We start from the raw sequence: 15,685 nt of genomic DNA, 5'->3' as shown, positions 1-15,685 counted from the left end.
TGCGCAAGCCGCGGGTGCGGGACCGCCTGCCCCGCGCGCGCTTCATCGCCAAGAGCGGGGCCTGCAACCTGGCGCACAAGAACATCCGCGAGCAGGGCCGCTTCCTGCAGGACATCTTCACCACGCTCGTGGACCTCAAGTGGCGCCACACGCTGGTCATCTTCACCATGTCCTTCCTCTGCAGCTGGCTGCTCTTCGCCATCATGTGGTGGCTCGTGGCCTTCGCCCACGGGGACATCTATGCGTACATGGAGAAGAGCGGACCCGAGAAGGGCGGCCTGGAGTCGGCCGTGTGCGTGACCAATGTCAGGTAAGCAGGCGCGCGTGCAAGCTGTGCGTGTGCGCGTGCAAAGTGCCCTCTCTCCCGCCCCACTGTGTTGGAAGTGAACCCTTTATTCGGGGGCAAAGACTAAAAAGTAGGGCTGGGGGTGTAGCTTGGAGGTACAGTACCCCTGGGTTCCATCTCCTGTAATGCAAAAAGTAAAAAAGTAAAAAAATAAATAAATGAGAAAAGTGGTATGTATTTATAGTCATTATAAATGGAGCTTTATAACTGGGTGTGGTGGTGCACGCTTGTAATCCCAGTCCTTGGGAAGCTGAGACAGGAGGATGACGGATTTGCAGCTGGTCTCAGCTACTTAGCGAGGCCCTCTGTAACTTAGCGAGACCCTGTTTCTAAATAAAGAATTTAAAAAAAATAGGGCTGGGGGTTGAGGTCAGAGGTAGAATGCCCCTGGGCTCAATCCCCAGCTCTACAAAAATTAAAAAATAAATGTATCTTTATGCATAAGGATTTTCTGAAAATGTCCAGCTTCTATCCTTATTGGGCTAGTTTTGAAAATGTTATACCAGTTATTTAAAAAACTGTTTTAGTTCAAAGGGTTTTTTGCATTGATTTTCAGTATGCAAAAAGTGCTGCCCATAGCTCAGTGTTCACAAGCAATTTTCTCCATCAACCAAAAATATTATGCACATGCACTTGGGAAATGTATTTCTATGCCTCTCTTGCCCGGGTCATTTTCAGAAATAAGAAAAAGAGGAAGGCGTGGGGGGAGGGAAGAAAGTGTCCTAAAATTTAAAATATGTCAAAAATAAACATAAGCCCTTTTTATCAAGATTATTTTAACATGGCTGATTGCTTACATTGGATTTGGAAATGTAAAATTATTCTAACATCCAGAACTAGAAAACACTAAATTTTTAAGGAAATTGGTCCAAACGTTTTTATAAAAGGGATCGCAGTCTTCTTTCAAAGTTCTGATAGAATGGGAACAAGATGATTCTTAGATGACCAAACCTTGACTTCCTGCTCTTACACTATAAATATTTCAAAGATAGGTTAAGGTGCGTTGGATTTTGATGGGTCTCCTCTCAAATACCTCACATGGCCTAAAAACATTTAGTTGGGTCAATTTGTTTCTTGATTTGTTTTGTTGGAAAATGGAGAGACATAATTTATATCAATTGCAAAAATGTTCACTCAGAAAGAAGCAAAACACTAGTAACAGTCCAGGAAATATTTCCAGGGCATTTTCTGAGCGATAATCCAATTTCACACAAGGCACAAAACAAAGACACTGAAATAAGCATCATTCTTCCAGGGAACTGTAAGAATGAGACCCACAGTGACCCCGATGTCTTGTGAAAGTAGCAAACCCTGGACTCTGAACTCGTCTCCCCTTCCGTTCAGTTGGCTGCTCTTCAAAGTAGGGTGCCGCGTTAGCTGGTAGAGCTCCAACCCGATTTCAGCTCAGACTTGGAGGGGGCAGAAAAACACAGACAGAAAACATAGGTGATCATCGGTACACTAGATACAAAGGAAGCAAAATCCTGCGTCTCGGAGGTCCCTGCCTATCAAATATCACCTATAATGCTAGGTTTGTTAAAGAAACTTTTTGGCACTGATTGGTGAATCATTTCCATATCAAAATTAATTTTTGATAAATGTTCAGTGGGAACTGATCAAAGGAGAAAAAATGATGATAATAAACCTTGGACATAAGTGATGGATTTTACTTATAAGTCAACCATATCGCCTTTTCTATAAAAAATAATGTAAAGGTATCAGAAGCGCTATCTGTTCAATAATTTTGAGGTAATTTTTCACGTTGCACTGGTTCTTAAAAGCTACCGGCTGCTGCATCCTGCTTTTCAAAGGAGTTTTTTTGAAGCCTGTTCTCTGGGCAGTCCTGCTGCTGGGAACTATGAGACAGGGTATAAAAATGCAGTAGAGCAAAGCCAGCTTTATCAATGTGACAATGTCTGCATTGCTGCACTTATTTGTTATTTTTTGGGTACTAGGGGTTGGACTTCGTGGCATCCTTCCTCCAAGCTACATCTTCAGCCCTATTTTTATTTTTATTTTGAAACTAGGGTCTCTCCAGGTTGATGAGAGTCTCACTACTTTTGCGGAGACTGTCCTCAAACCTGTGATCTTGTCTCAGCCTCCCTAGTACTGAGGTTACAGGTGAGTGCCACCACAGCCAGCTATTACTGCACGTCTTAAGATTACCTGACGTCTTTTGCGGTGGTTCTGTTCTTAATGATTTTTTTTTTTTTGGCATGGCACTGTTCAAACCTTACAATAGAGTTTAATCGTAACAAAACCATACAGAATTCTTTTCCAAAAAATTTTTACAAAAATGTTTATTCTCTCCCATCAGGAACTTAAGCATGGACTAGTAACAATTCAAATCATTCACACCTTCTTTCATAAGTTCAGTGTTCAGCCATATCATAAAAAGTAGAAACAATTTTTTTTCATGGAGATTTACCAGTATTTTCCAACAGCCTGTGATCATCCTTATTTTACGGTGACTTACTTTCTCCTCTGTGTAGATGACTTTCTAACATTATTCAGAAAATAGAAAATCCTCCTCCTTCTCTTCCTCTTCCTCCTCCTCCTCCTCCTCCTCTTCCTCCTCCTTCTCCTTCTTCCCTCCTCCTCTGCCTTCCTCCTCCTCCCCCTCATCTTTCTCTTCCTTCATTATTTTAAACCCAGCTCTGTCTGTGTAGAACAGAACACCTAGCTTCTTTTATCTCTTGAGATTGCTTGGCATGACAAATGTCTATAAAAGAAAAGGTCCTGTACCATCTATATTGTTTAAAATTCTTGCATAAAATAAATGATATACAAACGTGGCCCACAATCAGTCTGTCACACCATTAAAGGAAAACTTTTGGGGACCTTTAGCGCCAGGCTGGTGCGTAGAGGACAGGTCATCCTTAGGAATCAGTACTGTCTCCAGTGTTCCTCTTTGGACTACGTTCTTTACCTTGGCCTTCTTAGGGGCCACACAATATGTCTTGTAATGTGTAACTAGTGCAGAAATATTTTCCCCCAAGTCCCTTTAGCAACAATAGAGAAAAAAGGGGCCTCTTTCCCACTCCGTTTAAAAGCTTATCATGGTCTGTGTGTACTTGCTGACATCTCCTGGCTTCCTCCCAAAGAGCATGGGCATAGGTTAAATAGTCCAGTGTGCAAACATTTTGCTTACTCACGGTGCCTGGCATTCTTAAATGGATGGCTTTGACAGAGGGTGGACCCATGGCTTGTCTTCTGTAAAATTTGAGCATTTTGAAATCAGGATGAATGGGTGGCCAAGATAGGGTGAAGGGTTGTTTCTATGAAGAAGCCACAGCATTACTGCAGATATATATATATATATATATATATATATATATATATATAACATTTGAATTTTAATTTCCAAATGTATGGAAATTAATTATTTTATATTATTTGAATGTCATTTATATTATCTGAATGTTATTTAGATTATTTGAATATTACTAATATTCAAAAGTAATTGCTTGAGTATTCATTTCTTATGAAAAATAATATTTAGGTACGGTGCTTCTCAACCAGGGGCAGGCCAGTCTCCTGAGAGCTTTCAAAGCGTCCTACCTGGTCCATCCCTACTCACCAGGATGTGGAGAAGCACACACGCAGTTTGTGAAAGCTTTCCAGGAAAGTTCTGACACTTGCTGGCCCCTGGCCTTTGCCCCTCCTGGGACACGAGGTCAGAATTGAGGGATTCACAAGTGGGGTAGTTACAGGGTCGTGACCTGGTATCTTTCCATCTCTGCCTGGTTCTTCCTACGAGCCCTTCCTTGTTCTCTTGATCACTTACAGAGCAAAATGAGTGCTTCAGTAAGGTGCTTTCTCTCCAAGTGGAAAAACGTTGTCTTTAGTAAGAATGTAAGTGTTTTCTGCGCCACATTTTAGCACTGCGTTTTCTCTATAAAATGCACACGTGTTACCTAAGACTGTGTTTTGTTTTGTTTTGTTTTGCGGTACTAGGGATGGAACCCGGGGACATTCTACTCCTGAGTGAAACCCCAGCCCTGTTTTGTATTCTTTATTTTGAAACAAGGTCTCACTGAGTTGTGAAGGGCCTCACTAAGTAGTTGAGACTGGTCTTGAACCTGGATCGTCCTGTCTCAGTCTCCCAAATGCTGGGATTACAAGCGCGTGCCACCATGCCCAGCTAAGACTGTGGTTTTAAAGGTTAGAAGTAATACATTTACTCATCATTTGACACTTTCCGTGTGACTCAAGCCTCCTAAACACGGGTATGCAATAGATAACACACTTCTACCCTGCAGACGGTTTCACAGAGTACTTTAAGCCCTTGTGAAAGTATAGCCTTTCACAAGGCAAAACAGGCCTGTAATCAGTATCTATTATGTAGATTTTGTATTAGTGCATTTACGTACTCAGCCCCCGAGTACCTGACTTAGACAACATTAATAAAATTGTACCCCCTATATCGCGACATAGATGTGTAGGTACATGAAGGAAAGATTCAGAGAGAGAGAGAGAGAGGAAGAGGAGAGAGAGAGACAGAGACAGAGACAGAGACAGAGAGAGAGAGAGAGAGAGAGAGAGAGAGAGAGAGAGAGGGAGAGAAAGAAACAGGCAGACACAGAACACAGAATCCATCTTGTGTTTAGGATTAGGTATTTGAAGCCTGGTATAGTAGCTCACACCTGTAACCCTATTTTGTTCTTGGGAGGCTGAACCAAGGGGATTGCAGGTTCTAGGTCAGCCCTAGCAACTTAGAATTAGGCGTTTGGCAAGTGAAATGGGCTAGCCTTTTCAAAAAAAAAACATTTAGCAGCATTTATTTATATATTTATATGTTTATTGTGGAAGTGGGGATAAAACCAGGGGCATTCTACCTCCGAGCTACACCTCCAGCCCTATGTTTTATTTTTTCATTTAGAAACAGGGTCTAAGTTGCGGAGGCCTGAGTAGCTGAGACTGGCTGTGAACCTGAGATCCTCCTGTCTCAGCCTCCCAAGTACTGGGATGACAAATACACACCACCACGCCAGGTCGACAGCCTTTAAAGGAAGGAAAGGAAGGGTTGGAGCCCAGCATCATGGCGCACACTTGTCATCCCAGTACTGGGGAGGCTAAGACAAGAGGTTCCGGGTTTGTGGACAGCTTCAGCTCCTTAGTGAAGCCCTCTGCAACTTAGTGAGACCCTGTTTCAAAATAAAGAATAAACAAAAAAGGACTGGGGTGTGGCTTGGAGGTGGAATTCCCCTGGGTCCAGGTCAGGGTCGGGTCAGGTGTCCCTCAGCACGCACTCGTTGACCGCTGGCCTTGTTCTCTGCCGTTGCTCCCTCCAGGTCCTTCACCTCCGCTTTTCTCTTCTCCATCGAGGTTCAAGTGACCATCGGGTTCGGCGGGAGGATGATGACGGAGGAGTGCCCTCTGGCCATCACGGTGCTGATTCTGCAGAACATCGTGGGCCTGATCATCAACGCCGTCATGCTGGGCTGCATCTTCATGAAGACGGCCCAGGCCCACCGGAGGGCCGAGACCCTCATCTTCAGCCGCCACGCCGTGATCGCGGTCCGCAATGGCAAGCTGTGCTTTATGTTCAGGGTGGGCGACTTGAGGAAGAGCATGATCATCAGCGCCTCGGTGCGCATCCAGGTGGTCAAGAAAACCACCACCCCCGAGGGCGAGGTGGTGCCCATCCACCAGCTGGACATCCCCGTGGACAACCCCATCGAAAGCAACAACATCTTCCTGGTGGCCCCCTTGATCATCTGTCACGTGATCGACAAGCGCAGCCCCCTCTACGACATCTCGGCCACCGACCTGGCCACCCAAGACCTGGAGGTCATCGTCATCCTGGAAGGCGTGGTGGAGACCACGGGCATCACCACCCAGGCGCGGACCTCCTACGTGGCCGAGGAAATTCAGTGGGGCCACCGCTTCATGTCCATCGTGACCGAGGAGGAAGGGGTGTACTCCGTGGATTACTCCAAATTCGGCAACACGGTGAAGGTGGCTGCCCCGCGGTGCAGCGCCCGGGAGCTGGACGAGAAGCCCTCCATCCTCATCCAGACCTTGCAGAAGAGCGAGCTGTCCCACCAAAACTCCCTGCGGAAGCGCAACTCCATGCGGAGGAACAACTCCATGCGGAGGAACAACTCCATCCGGAGGAACAACTCTTCCCTGGTGGTGCCCAAGGTGCAGTTCATGACCCCAGAGGGGACCCAGAACTCGCAGGAGTCATGACAGCAGGCAGCCCCAGGGCAGCCTCAGGGTTGACGCACTGAACCCAGTAATTTGTCTTACCTGTTAGCGCACTACACGATGTTCATATCCAAAAAGCAGCACCCTATATTAATAAGCAATCGCGCACAAAGAGGGGGATCCGTGGCTTCCCCTTTTTGCACAAGTGGGGAGTTTGCAGGCAGAGGCTGAATTCTCCATGGTTCACTTCTCAGTGAAACAGGAGAGGTCCCGCTCACAGCAGTGGACCTTTGAGTACAAAAACCACGGCCCAGGAGTGTCTGTTTGAAACGCGTAGTTGGTGAACACATAAATCTGTTTTTATTGCTCATCCTGGAAATGCAACTTTAATAGAGGACTGGGGGGAGAGGGTGGACAAATTATGCTAAGCACTTCTGCATACCAACCTCTGTCTTCTGCCTGATGCTGCATCTGGTGGCAGGCTGAGGGCACACTTGTTCTGTTTCTGGACAGACTGGGTTCACTGAGTCCTTCATAGGCTGGACAGAAGTGGGCCAGTGGTCTCTGGAGAAAAGCTGAGACCTGACTCAATGGGACTGGGCAGAGTCCCCGACAGTGACAGTCATTTCCCCAGCTCCCCCACTTCTCAAGCACCCCTGCCGAGAAATTCTGTATTGAGTATTTTATTAAAAATGTCTTCTATATCCTCGCTGTAGTTTTGTGATTTCTCTTGCACAAAATCATCTCAAGTTTAAAACTCATGAAAACATTTTTAGAAGCCTAGAAAGATGTCATACAATGAAGGCATCCGCCTTTCCCAGCTCAGATCTGCTGCCCTGGGAGAACTGCATCTTTCTTTGACTCTCCCCTCTCCAGTCTTAACACTAAATCTTCCTTTCAGTGATGTCTGATCACAGGCCTGGTGCCTTCAGACTTCACCTTTTCTCAGTTGCTATGGTGAGATTTGGTCACTCCTAGCTTTCTGCTTCCTCAAGGACCAGAAGCGTAGAGAGGAGTCCTAGCTTAAAAAGGTATGTATGGCTTTATATAGCTATCTCACATAGCTCAATCTGAAAGCTGAGCCGTTGTGTCACCTTTTACATAGATTTGGGGGTTTGCATCATGAACACAGAAGTAGGCAGATGATCATGAATATGTCCGAGTCCATAATAAACAATGAAGTCATGATTAAAGCTAGGTGAATGGGAAAAGTCCATCAGGTTTTTGAGCAAATCAGACCTGAAAACATTCTAACTTTGAACTCAAAACTCATAGGCCAAGCAGGTACTTGAAGCTCCACTTGAATAGTTAAAATATTTTGTGTCTAAAATCATGGTGGAGACCACAGGCATCACCACCCAGGCTGGCCTTGAACCTGCAATCCTCCTGTCTCAGCCTCCCGACTCCTGGGATTACAAGAGTGTGTCGCCATATCCAGTTCACTGCCTCTTTTATACCTTACATTGCACCCATTAGCAACTCTCCTGGCTCTGCCTTCAAAACACATCCAGGGTAGACCAGTTCTCTCCACCACTTCCTTCATGGTCCAAGCAGAGCTACTTGCCACCCAGTGTCAAAGGATGCAGCTGTCCCAGCTGTTAGAATACTGAGACCCTTCCATAACAGTTGGCCCATAATGACCTCTGTGGGAGGTGGACATTGGGCTTCCTGGCAGCCCTGGACCCTCCCCACTGTTGGTGACCTCATAAAGGTGAGCCGGGCTGCAGGGCAGTAGTGCTGGGCATCTTCAGTGGGGTTGAGCAGTAGGGCTGCTGAAGGTCCTGGCTCCAGGGGCAAGCCAGCTCTGGAGCCCAGACTGTTCAACTGCCTGCCCGCTGCAACTTGGGCTGTGTGCCAAGGGCCTGGTGGCTTATGGGGAAGTCAATGGAAGGGCTTAATGGGCTCCCGGGACCAAGGCATGTCCCAGAGAGGGACCTCATTCAGATAGGGACAGCCACATAAAACCCCAAATCACATCAACAACCGCTGAAAATTGACAGATACTCTGCAGAGTTGCAAACTGATTTTATGACCTATTCTGGGTAAAAATAGGCTTCGTTAGGTAAGCAATTTTGAGAACCATATAATTTAGTTTTAGAAAATAAGATTTTTATATGTATGTTTGCACACATTTGTTTTATATGATTTTAACATTTATTTATTTATTATAGTACTGGGGATTGAACCCAGGGGCATTCTGCCTCTGAACTACAACCCAGTCCTTTTTATTTTTGGTTGAAACAGTTGCTCACTAAGTTTCGGAGGGCCTAGCTAAGTTTCTGAGGCTGGTCTTGAACCAGCAGATCCACCTGTCCCTACCTCCATGTGCTGGAGTACTGGCCTCAGGCTTGTGCCATCATGCCCAGCTTACATATTGAATTTAAATATTATTTTATATTCAATAGTTCAGTTTTCTGCTCTTGCCCTGGCCACTATCATATTCTTTTCTCCTCCTCCTCCACCTTTCTCCTCCTTCTTTCTTCAAATGGGGATTGAACCCAGGGACATTCTACTTCCAGGTTACCCTCTCAGCCTTTATTTTTTACTTTGAAACAGGGTCTTGCTAAACTGAGTAACATCTCTAAGTTGAGGAGGCCGCTCTTGTATCTGCAACCCTCCTGGCTCAGGCTCCCCAGGGCTAGGATTACAGATGTGTGCCACCTCACCTGGATCATAAATCACACCTCTTCTTAAAGCCTACAATGGCTTTTTATTCTTCAAAAATAAAAACCAAAATCCTTACCAAGTCCCATAAACCACTGCGTCTCAGTGGATCTGCTCTTCCTCCGCGTTGTCCGGGCCCCGCATGCTGGCCCTTTTGTTTTATTTGTTTTGTTTTGTTTTAAATAGAGACACATACACTCCTGCATCTTGGTTTGCTTCTGCCCAGAGCATTTTCCCCAGAAATCATCCTGGGTCTGTTCAGTGTCTTCTCACGTGGCAGTGTAGTACAGTGGTTAAGCATGCAGACTCTGCAGACAGATGCTGTAAGTTTAAGCTGCAATTTTAATATTAAGCATCTGTGTGGCCTTGAAAGAAATAACTTATTTGTGCTTCTGTTTCTACATATGTAAAATAAAAATCATTCTAGTATCTACCTCATAAATTTATTGTGACTAAGTGAATTGAGGTATATAAAGAACTTCAAAGAAGTTAATTCATTCCTTCAGGGAAAATGCTTGAAATAAAGGTTTGCATTGAAGCAAACCGGAGTCTTGGTAAATGACTAGTTCACTACATTTGCTGTCTGGCACTGAGATCAAAGACTTCTGCAATAAGAACCTGATAAAAAAAATAAACAACTCTGCAAAGTGGAGACTATATCTGCCCACTCCTCATCGCTTTTCCTGATTCTTTGACACCTGCCACTCTGCCATTTGTCTGTCTTCCAATACAGGCAGATGTGTGAAGTGCTACAATATGTAAAGGGAAACATTAGGTGCTCAAAGATTTTAGGCTCCTCATGTCTATCACTCTTCTATCCCCTTAGTGGTGTATGAGGAACATCTGCCGTGTGTGACTTTGACCATGGGTAGAGGTAACCAGCCCTGTCTATTGCCTTTAAGGCGGAGCAGAATCTGATATGGCCAAGGTATGGGTCGGTCCACTCTCCAGTCATCAGAGGTGGAAAGCACTGGGTGAGGAAAATTGGATTCCATGCCCAAATGCCAGGAAAGACACACTCATCCCAAAATAAAAAATCAAAGCCTACAGCGGGCGTGGTGGCGCACACTTGTAATCCCCACACTTGGGAGGCTGAGACAGGAGGACCACACAGGTTCGAAGCCAGCCTCAGCTACTTAGTGAGGCTCTCAGGAACTTAGTGAGACCCTGTTTCCAAATAAAATATAAAATAGGTTTGGGGGTATATCTCAGACGTAGGAAGCCTCTGGATTCCACCCCCAGTACCACCAAAAAAAAAAAAAAAATTCAAATCTACCCCTGAGCAGGCATGGGAAGAGGAGGGAGAGAGAACTGTCGTACAGTCGGCTTTGCTGAGAGTTGGATAAGGAAACAGAACACTGCCATCTATCAATAGAACCGCCATCTTTCCCCACCTCCATCCCAACCCCAGTTGCGATCTACAATGCCCTGTCATCTGCCACTTAGCTGGAGACTCTTGAGTGAACACCCCGTTGTCCGTGCCCACAGATATTTCTAAACATCCCTGGCCAAGCGTTCTGACACACAAGTGGTCTCAGAACCCACAGTGTCCCGGCGCTTGAGGAAATGACCTTCACTCCCAAGGGGGATCTAACTCCCAGGGCAGTTATCCTGAGTGTCCCATGGTTTCTTCCCAATCGCTGGAATCATGTTGTTGTTTAATTTGGCATTCACGGAGCAAGAAGCTTCCTCTTTGATAATAAGTCCATGGTAGAAGAAATGAAAAGAGAGATGTATCGTCCTGGACTTCCACACTGAACTTCTGTTCCTCTCTGCATGTAGAAGGTAGAGGCCGAACTGCAATTTGTGTCTCCAGGGAGTGCATGAACGTAACCACAACAAATCCTACAGGCTGTTTAAGAGAAAACTCAAGGGCCACACTCTTCCCATGATCTTTATACACAATTCTCATCAATGGTAATGGGAATTTCCCCACAGACTGCGGAAGGATGTGACTCCAATTACACCCCTTGACAATTCACTGCACGGATTCGAGTTCAAGTTCACACAACCCTTAATCAGCCTTTAACATCACATCAAAAGATCACATCCATCAGGGTCCAATTTTATTTTAGATGATTTACATCTTCATTAGTGCTCTTTGTCAAGAGGTGTCCCTGTTCCCATGAAGGTTTTCGTGGCTGTACTCTATTCTGTCCCTCCCTCCACTACAATGCCCTCTGGGCCAGACAGAGTTTATTTTAATTAGCTGCAAAAAAAAAAAAGCCTCAGTGTGTATTAACAAAGTGGAAAATAAAAGTTATTTGCAAAAATGAAGATACGCTTCTCACTGAAATCGCAGAGATTAACAGACATTTTATAAAAGGCTCCACTAATTATCGTTGACTGCTGGGAAAAGTTCACAATGTTTAAGAATGATAGTTGAGCTGGGTGTGCCACCTGTAATCCTAGTACTTGGGAGACTGAGAGAGGAGGATAGTAGGTTCAAGGCCAGGCTCAGCAACGTCATAGGATCCTGTTTCAAAATAAAAAATAAAATAGGGGCTGGGGGTGTTGCTTGAAGGTAGAATGTCCCGGGGGTGAAGCCCCAATACCAGAAGAAACAAATGATAGTGAGAGGCCCACCGGGGATGGATCTGCCACATCGGGCTCCTGCCCCTAACCCCACCCCAATCAACACCTTGCAAAGCTTCAGGTCCCTGAACCGCGAGCACTTCTAACACATGCAGTCTCCCATGAGTCAGCACGTTGTTGGGCTCAAATGCTCTAGCTTTACAAAACTGTGCTTACAAGGACTTCCCGAATCTCCACCTGACATTCCTTCTTCATCCCCACAACACGTGCCTCTATTTATTAATTTGATAATAACTGGCACTGTATAACTTCCTGATGCCACACCCATCTCTCCCCACTACACTGAAGTCTTTTCCCCAGGCTACTCATCACAGTGCTCGCCCAACACAGATGGTGAGGGAAGTCCAATGGTTATCGCCAACCCATCCTTCCCTCTCTCAGCTGAGCGCTGGTCATTCTGCTAGAGACTGTCCATCACCCAGCCTCTGTGGCATGTGTGTGGCCATGGGCCTGATCGAAGGTTAAGAGTCTGAGCGAAGCCAGTGGACCACTTCTGACTCCTGGTTTTAAAACTCTGAGCTTGTGTGTCTTGACTCTGGGCTTGTGCCCCTTCCCATGGACGAGCCACTGTCTCCTCCCCATAACTGAGCATACCTGTGATGCAGGTCAAGGAAGAGAGAGATGTAGATCCAGTTACCCTCACAGTCTAAATAACGGTGTGCAGCGGAGCCACCCCAGCCAGATGGTCGCCTCCAGACGTCCCCTGATCGAGGGATAGCAGCTACTTCATTTTAGGATGGTTTTTTTTTTTTTACTTTTATTTGCATGTTTTGTTCCTATACTATGGTTTATACTTTACAATGCTGAATACAATGCTAAACTGAATCAGACTGGACAGTAACTCAGAGTCAGAATATGTTGGAATATTCTTACACTACGAGAGAATCCTAGCTATAGTTTGTAAAGAACTTCTAGGAATCAGTAAGAAAAATGCTAGCAGTATTTAGAAATAAGTAAGAAATAGAAAACGAGGACACAAATAGAAATAATTGTCAAGCAACATGAAAAAGCATGTCATGAAAGAGAGAACCTGGAAGTCAGCACATGCATCAAAGGTCGAGGTCACCGGTAACCCCAATCTGCAGTTTTAAACCACAAGGTAATACTCATGTGCGCCATCACTGTGGTTAGTTAGCATGGACCAGATAAACAAAGGAAGAGCTGAAGAAGTTAGGGACAGCTGGGACTGGGACATTCTGCGAGGGGGAGGTGCATTGCCAAAATCACTTTGAAAAAACTGGCTGGGTCTTACGAAACAAAATAGAACAAGCCCCATAACTCAGCAATTCCACTTTAGGTTTATTCTTAAAAGGCTTCTGTCTGAATGCTCACAGTATCACTGTTATTACCACTCCGAACTGGAAACAAGTCAAATATTCATCTACAATATTATGAATATGTAAATTGTGGTAGATTTATAACATGGGATACTAAGAGCAATGAGGGTAAATAATTTACAACTATGCATAAAAAGTATCTTACAAACAAAATATTGAGCCATTCAAAATACCACCGTGTCAGCTTTGGGTTTTTTTTTTGTTTTTTTTTTTTTTTTTGGTGGTACTGGGGTTCCTGGAAGCCCTTCTACCTCCGGACTACACTCCCAGACCTATTTTTACATGTTTTGGAAACAGGGTCTCCTAAGCCAGCGCGCGCAGCTGGCCTTGAACCTGCGCGGTCCTCCTGTCTCTGCCTCCCAAGCGCGGGGATTACAAGCGTGCGCCACCACGCCCGGCTCAGCTTTGGTTTTTATAATCAAGTGTTTCTCACTGACATTCAGGATGGGCATTAACCTGGCTGTGGCAATAAAAAAATTTTGGAGCACAAGGATGGCAATGAGAGCTTGTTGTCAGTTTTGATGGGTATTAAAATATTTATGGATGCAAGTGTATGACGCCTGGGACTTCGTCAAAATAAATCAAAAGAGATAGGAAAATGTATGGAGGTTAAGAAAAATAAAAAAACAGCCACAACTCAATCATTATTGAGAAGGGCAGATATCTGGAGTCCATTATACTAAGCTATATATGTCTGGAATATTCTCTCTTCACAGGTTAAAAAGACAAAGAATGTCACATTCTCTCCCCTCCTCCCAAAGAAGTATAGTTGGATTTCATGGTGATTTGTGAAAGGAATTCAGGGACAGAGAATTTTATTTTGAGTAATCACAGCTTTTATTCAAATGCTGAAATTATAAAAGAATAAAACATAGGAAGTGGCCCTTGCTTACTGAGCACTTGTGGTAGCTGACCTGAACCTGTTTACTTTTCCAGCGTTCTGCTCAGAGCGTCCTACCGGTGTTTCTCTGAACGCCTCACCCATTTGGACACACGTTTGTACTTGAACACTCTCAGCAACCGAGCTCATTCAAATCCAGAGTAATACCAGTCAACCACACAGGCCGAGGCATGCCAGAAACCTCTTCTCCCTGACGCTAGCGTCTCCTAAAATGGAAATATTAGAGGTGCAATGGTGTTCCCGGTCAATTTTTAAAAATGATTTAGCACCTATGTCAAATTATGTCCTGCAGAGAAGGCCAACACTTTGATGTGTCAAAAAAAAAAAAAAAAAGCCTATCATCACAGGTCACTTAAAAACATAATTATGACCGAATGCTAGGAAACCTGAGAAGGCGCTGCCTAAAATGTGAATGCAGGCCGGGCGTGGTGATGCACGCTTGTAATCTCAGCGCTTGGGAGGCTGAGACAGGAGGACTGCACAGGTTCGAAGCCAGCCTCAGCTACTGAGTGAGGCTTTTAGCAACTTAGTGAGACTCTGTTTCCAAATAGAGTACAAAAAAAATAGGTCTGGGAGTATAGCCTGGAGGTAGAAAAGCCTCTGGGTTCCATCCCATACCACACACACACACACACACACACACACACACACACACACACACACACAAAAAAAAAAAAAAAAAAAAAAAAAAAAACTTGAATGTAATGCTATGCTCAAGCGGAGCCCTCCACTTTTCCTTTGAATTACTTCTTTGTGTGGGAATATGTGTGTTTGGTACTGAGGATTTAACTCAGGTATACTCTAAGCTGTACCCTCAGCATCTTGCTGAGTTGTTGAGGCTGATCTTGAACCTATAGTCCTCCTGTATGTGCCTCCCAAGTACTGGGATTACAGGTATGCACTTTGCATCTCCCTTAAGATTCAAGTCTCCATGGGCCTGAAGCCCCTTGACCTTCCTGGAATTGCAGGCGCTGGATTTCCTGGTGCTTACGATGGCAGCCTTTGGCTGACCACAGAGCAGCCAGCCCTGTTCCCATCACTGTCTGCCCCGGCCACCCATCTCCCAACCTGGGCTAATTTTGGGCCCTTGTTGCAAACCACTGTCTAGCTTCTCTACACCTTCTTTTGAACCTAAGTAACAGCTCTCAGCTCCAATTGCTTTCCCAGCAACTCCTTTCTATTTTCCTGATCTTTCCCATAAATTCCTCAGAATTTCTTTCTCACCGATAAGAAATCTTTCCTGTTTACCAGGGATTACGTAGATTAATTCTGATGGTAAATTCTTCTTGTTGGTATTATTTGGTTATTTCAAATTCATGGGGCTTAAGTTAAATGCATGGCTTACCGTTGAGCTAAAATTCTAGCAATCCTTGGACCAGCTGTCGGTTCTGGGCTTCTCTCGTTCCAAACTGCTTAGTCTGCATGTGCCTTATTTTCCTTTGCAATAACAGAGGAAAAAAATATCAAAAAAGAAGGGTTCCATGGTCTCTTTTCTCTAATTTATTTATTTATTTATTTGTTTGTTTGTTTGTTTGTTTGGTGGTACTGGGGTTCCTGGAAGCCCTTCTACCTCCGGGCTACACTCCCAGACCTATTTTATACTTTTTAATTTGGAAACAGGGTCTCTTAAGCCAGCGCAGCTGGCCTTGAACCTGCACGATCCTCCTGTCTCTGCCTCCCAAGCGCGGG

At 44.9% G+C, this 15,685-nt stretch overlaps 1 protein-coding gene across 1 annotated transcript in view; it reads left to right on the top strand.

Annotated features, from left to right (window-relative positions):
• KCNJ8 (potassium inwardly rectifying channel subfamily J member 8) overlaps positions 1–6,541 on the top strand; it is a gene marked incomplete at both ends in the record, with an annotated part of 6,605 nt that extends 64 nt beyond the window's left edge. Inside the window, 2 exons of the mRNA XM_080705476.1 lie at positions 1–310; positions 5,641–6,541. The exon at positions 1–310 is cut by the window's left edge and continues 64 nt beyond it. Of these exons, the coding sequence (XP_080561602.1) occupies positions 1–310; positions 5,641–6,541 (1,211 nt within the window). The remainder of the gene's footprint in view (positions 311–5,640) is intronic.
• Positions 6,542–15,685: the final 9,144 nt, after the last annotated feature.

This window comes from Muscardinus avellanarius, assembly GCF_963383645.1.
Source record: "Muscardinus avellanarius genome assembly, chromosome: 11".
NCBI classification, from domain to species: Eukaryota; Metazoa; Chordata; class Mammalia; order Rodentia; family Gliridae; genus Muscardinus; species Muscardinus avellanarius.
Note: the sequence above shows the minus strand (reverse complement) of the source record. Positions and strands in the feature narration are given on the sequence as shown.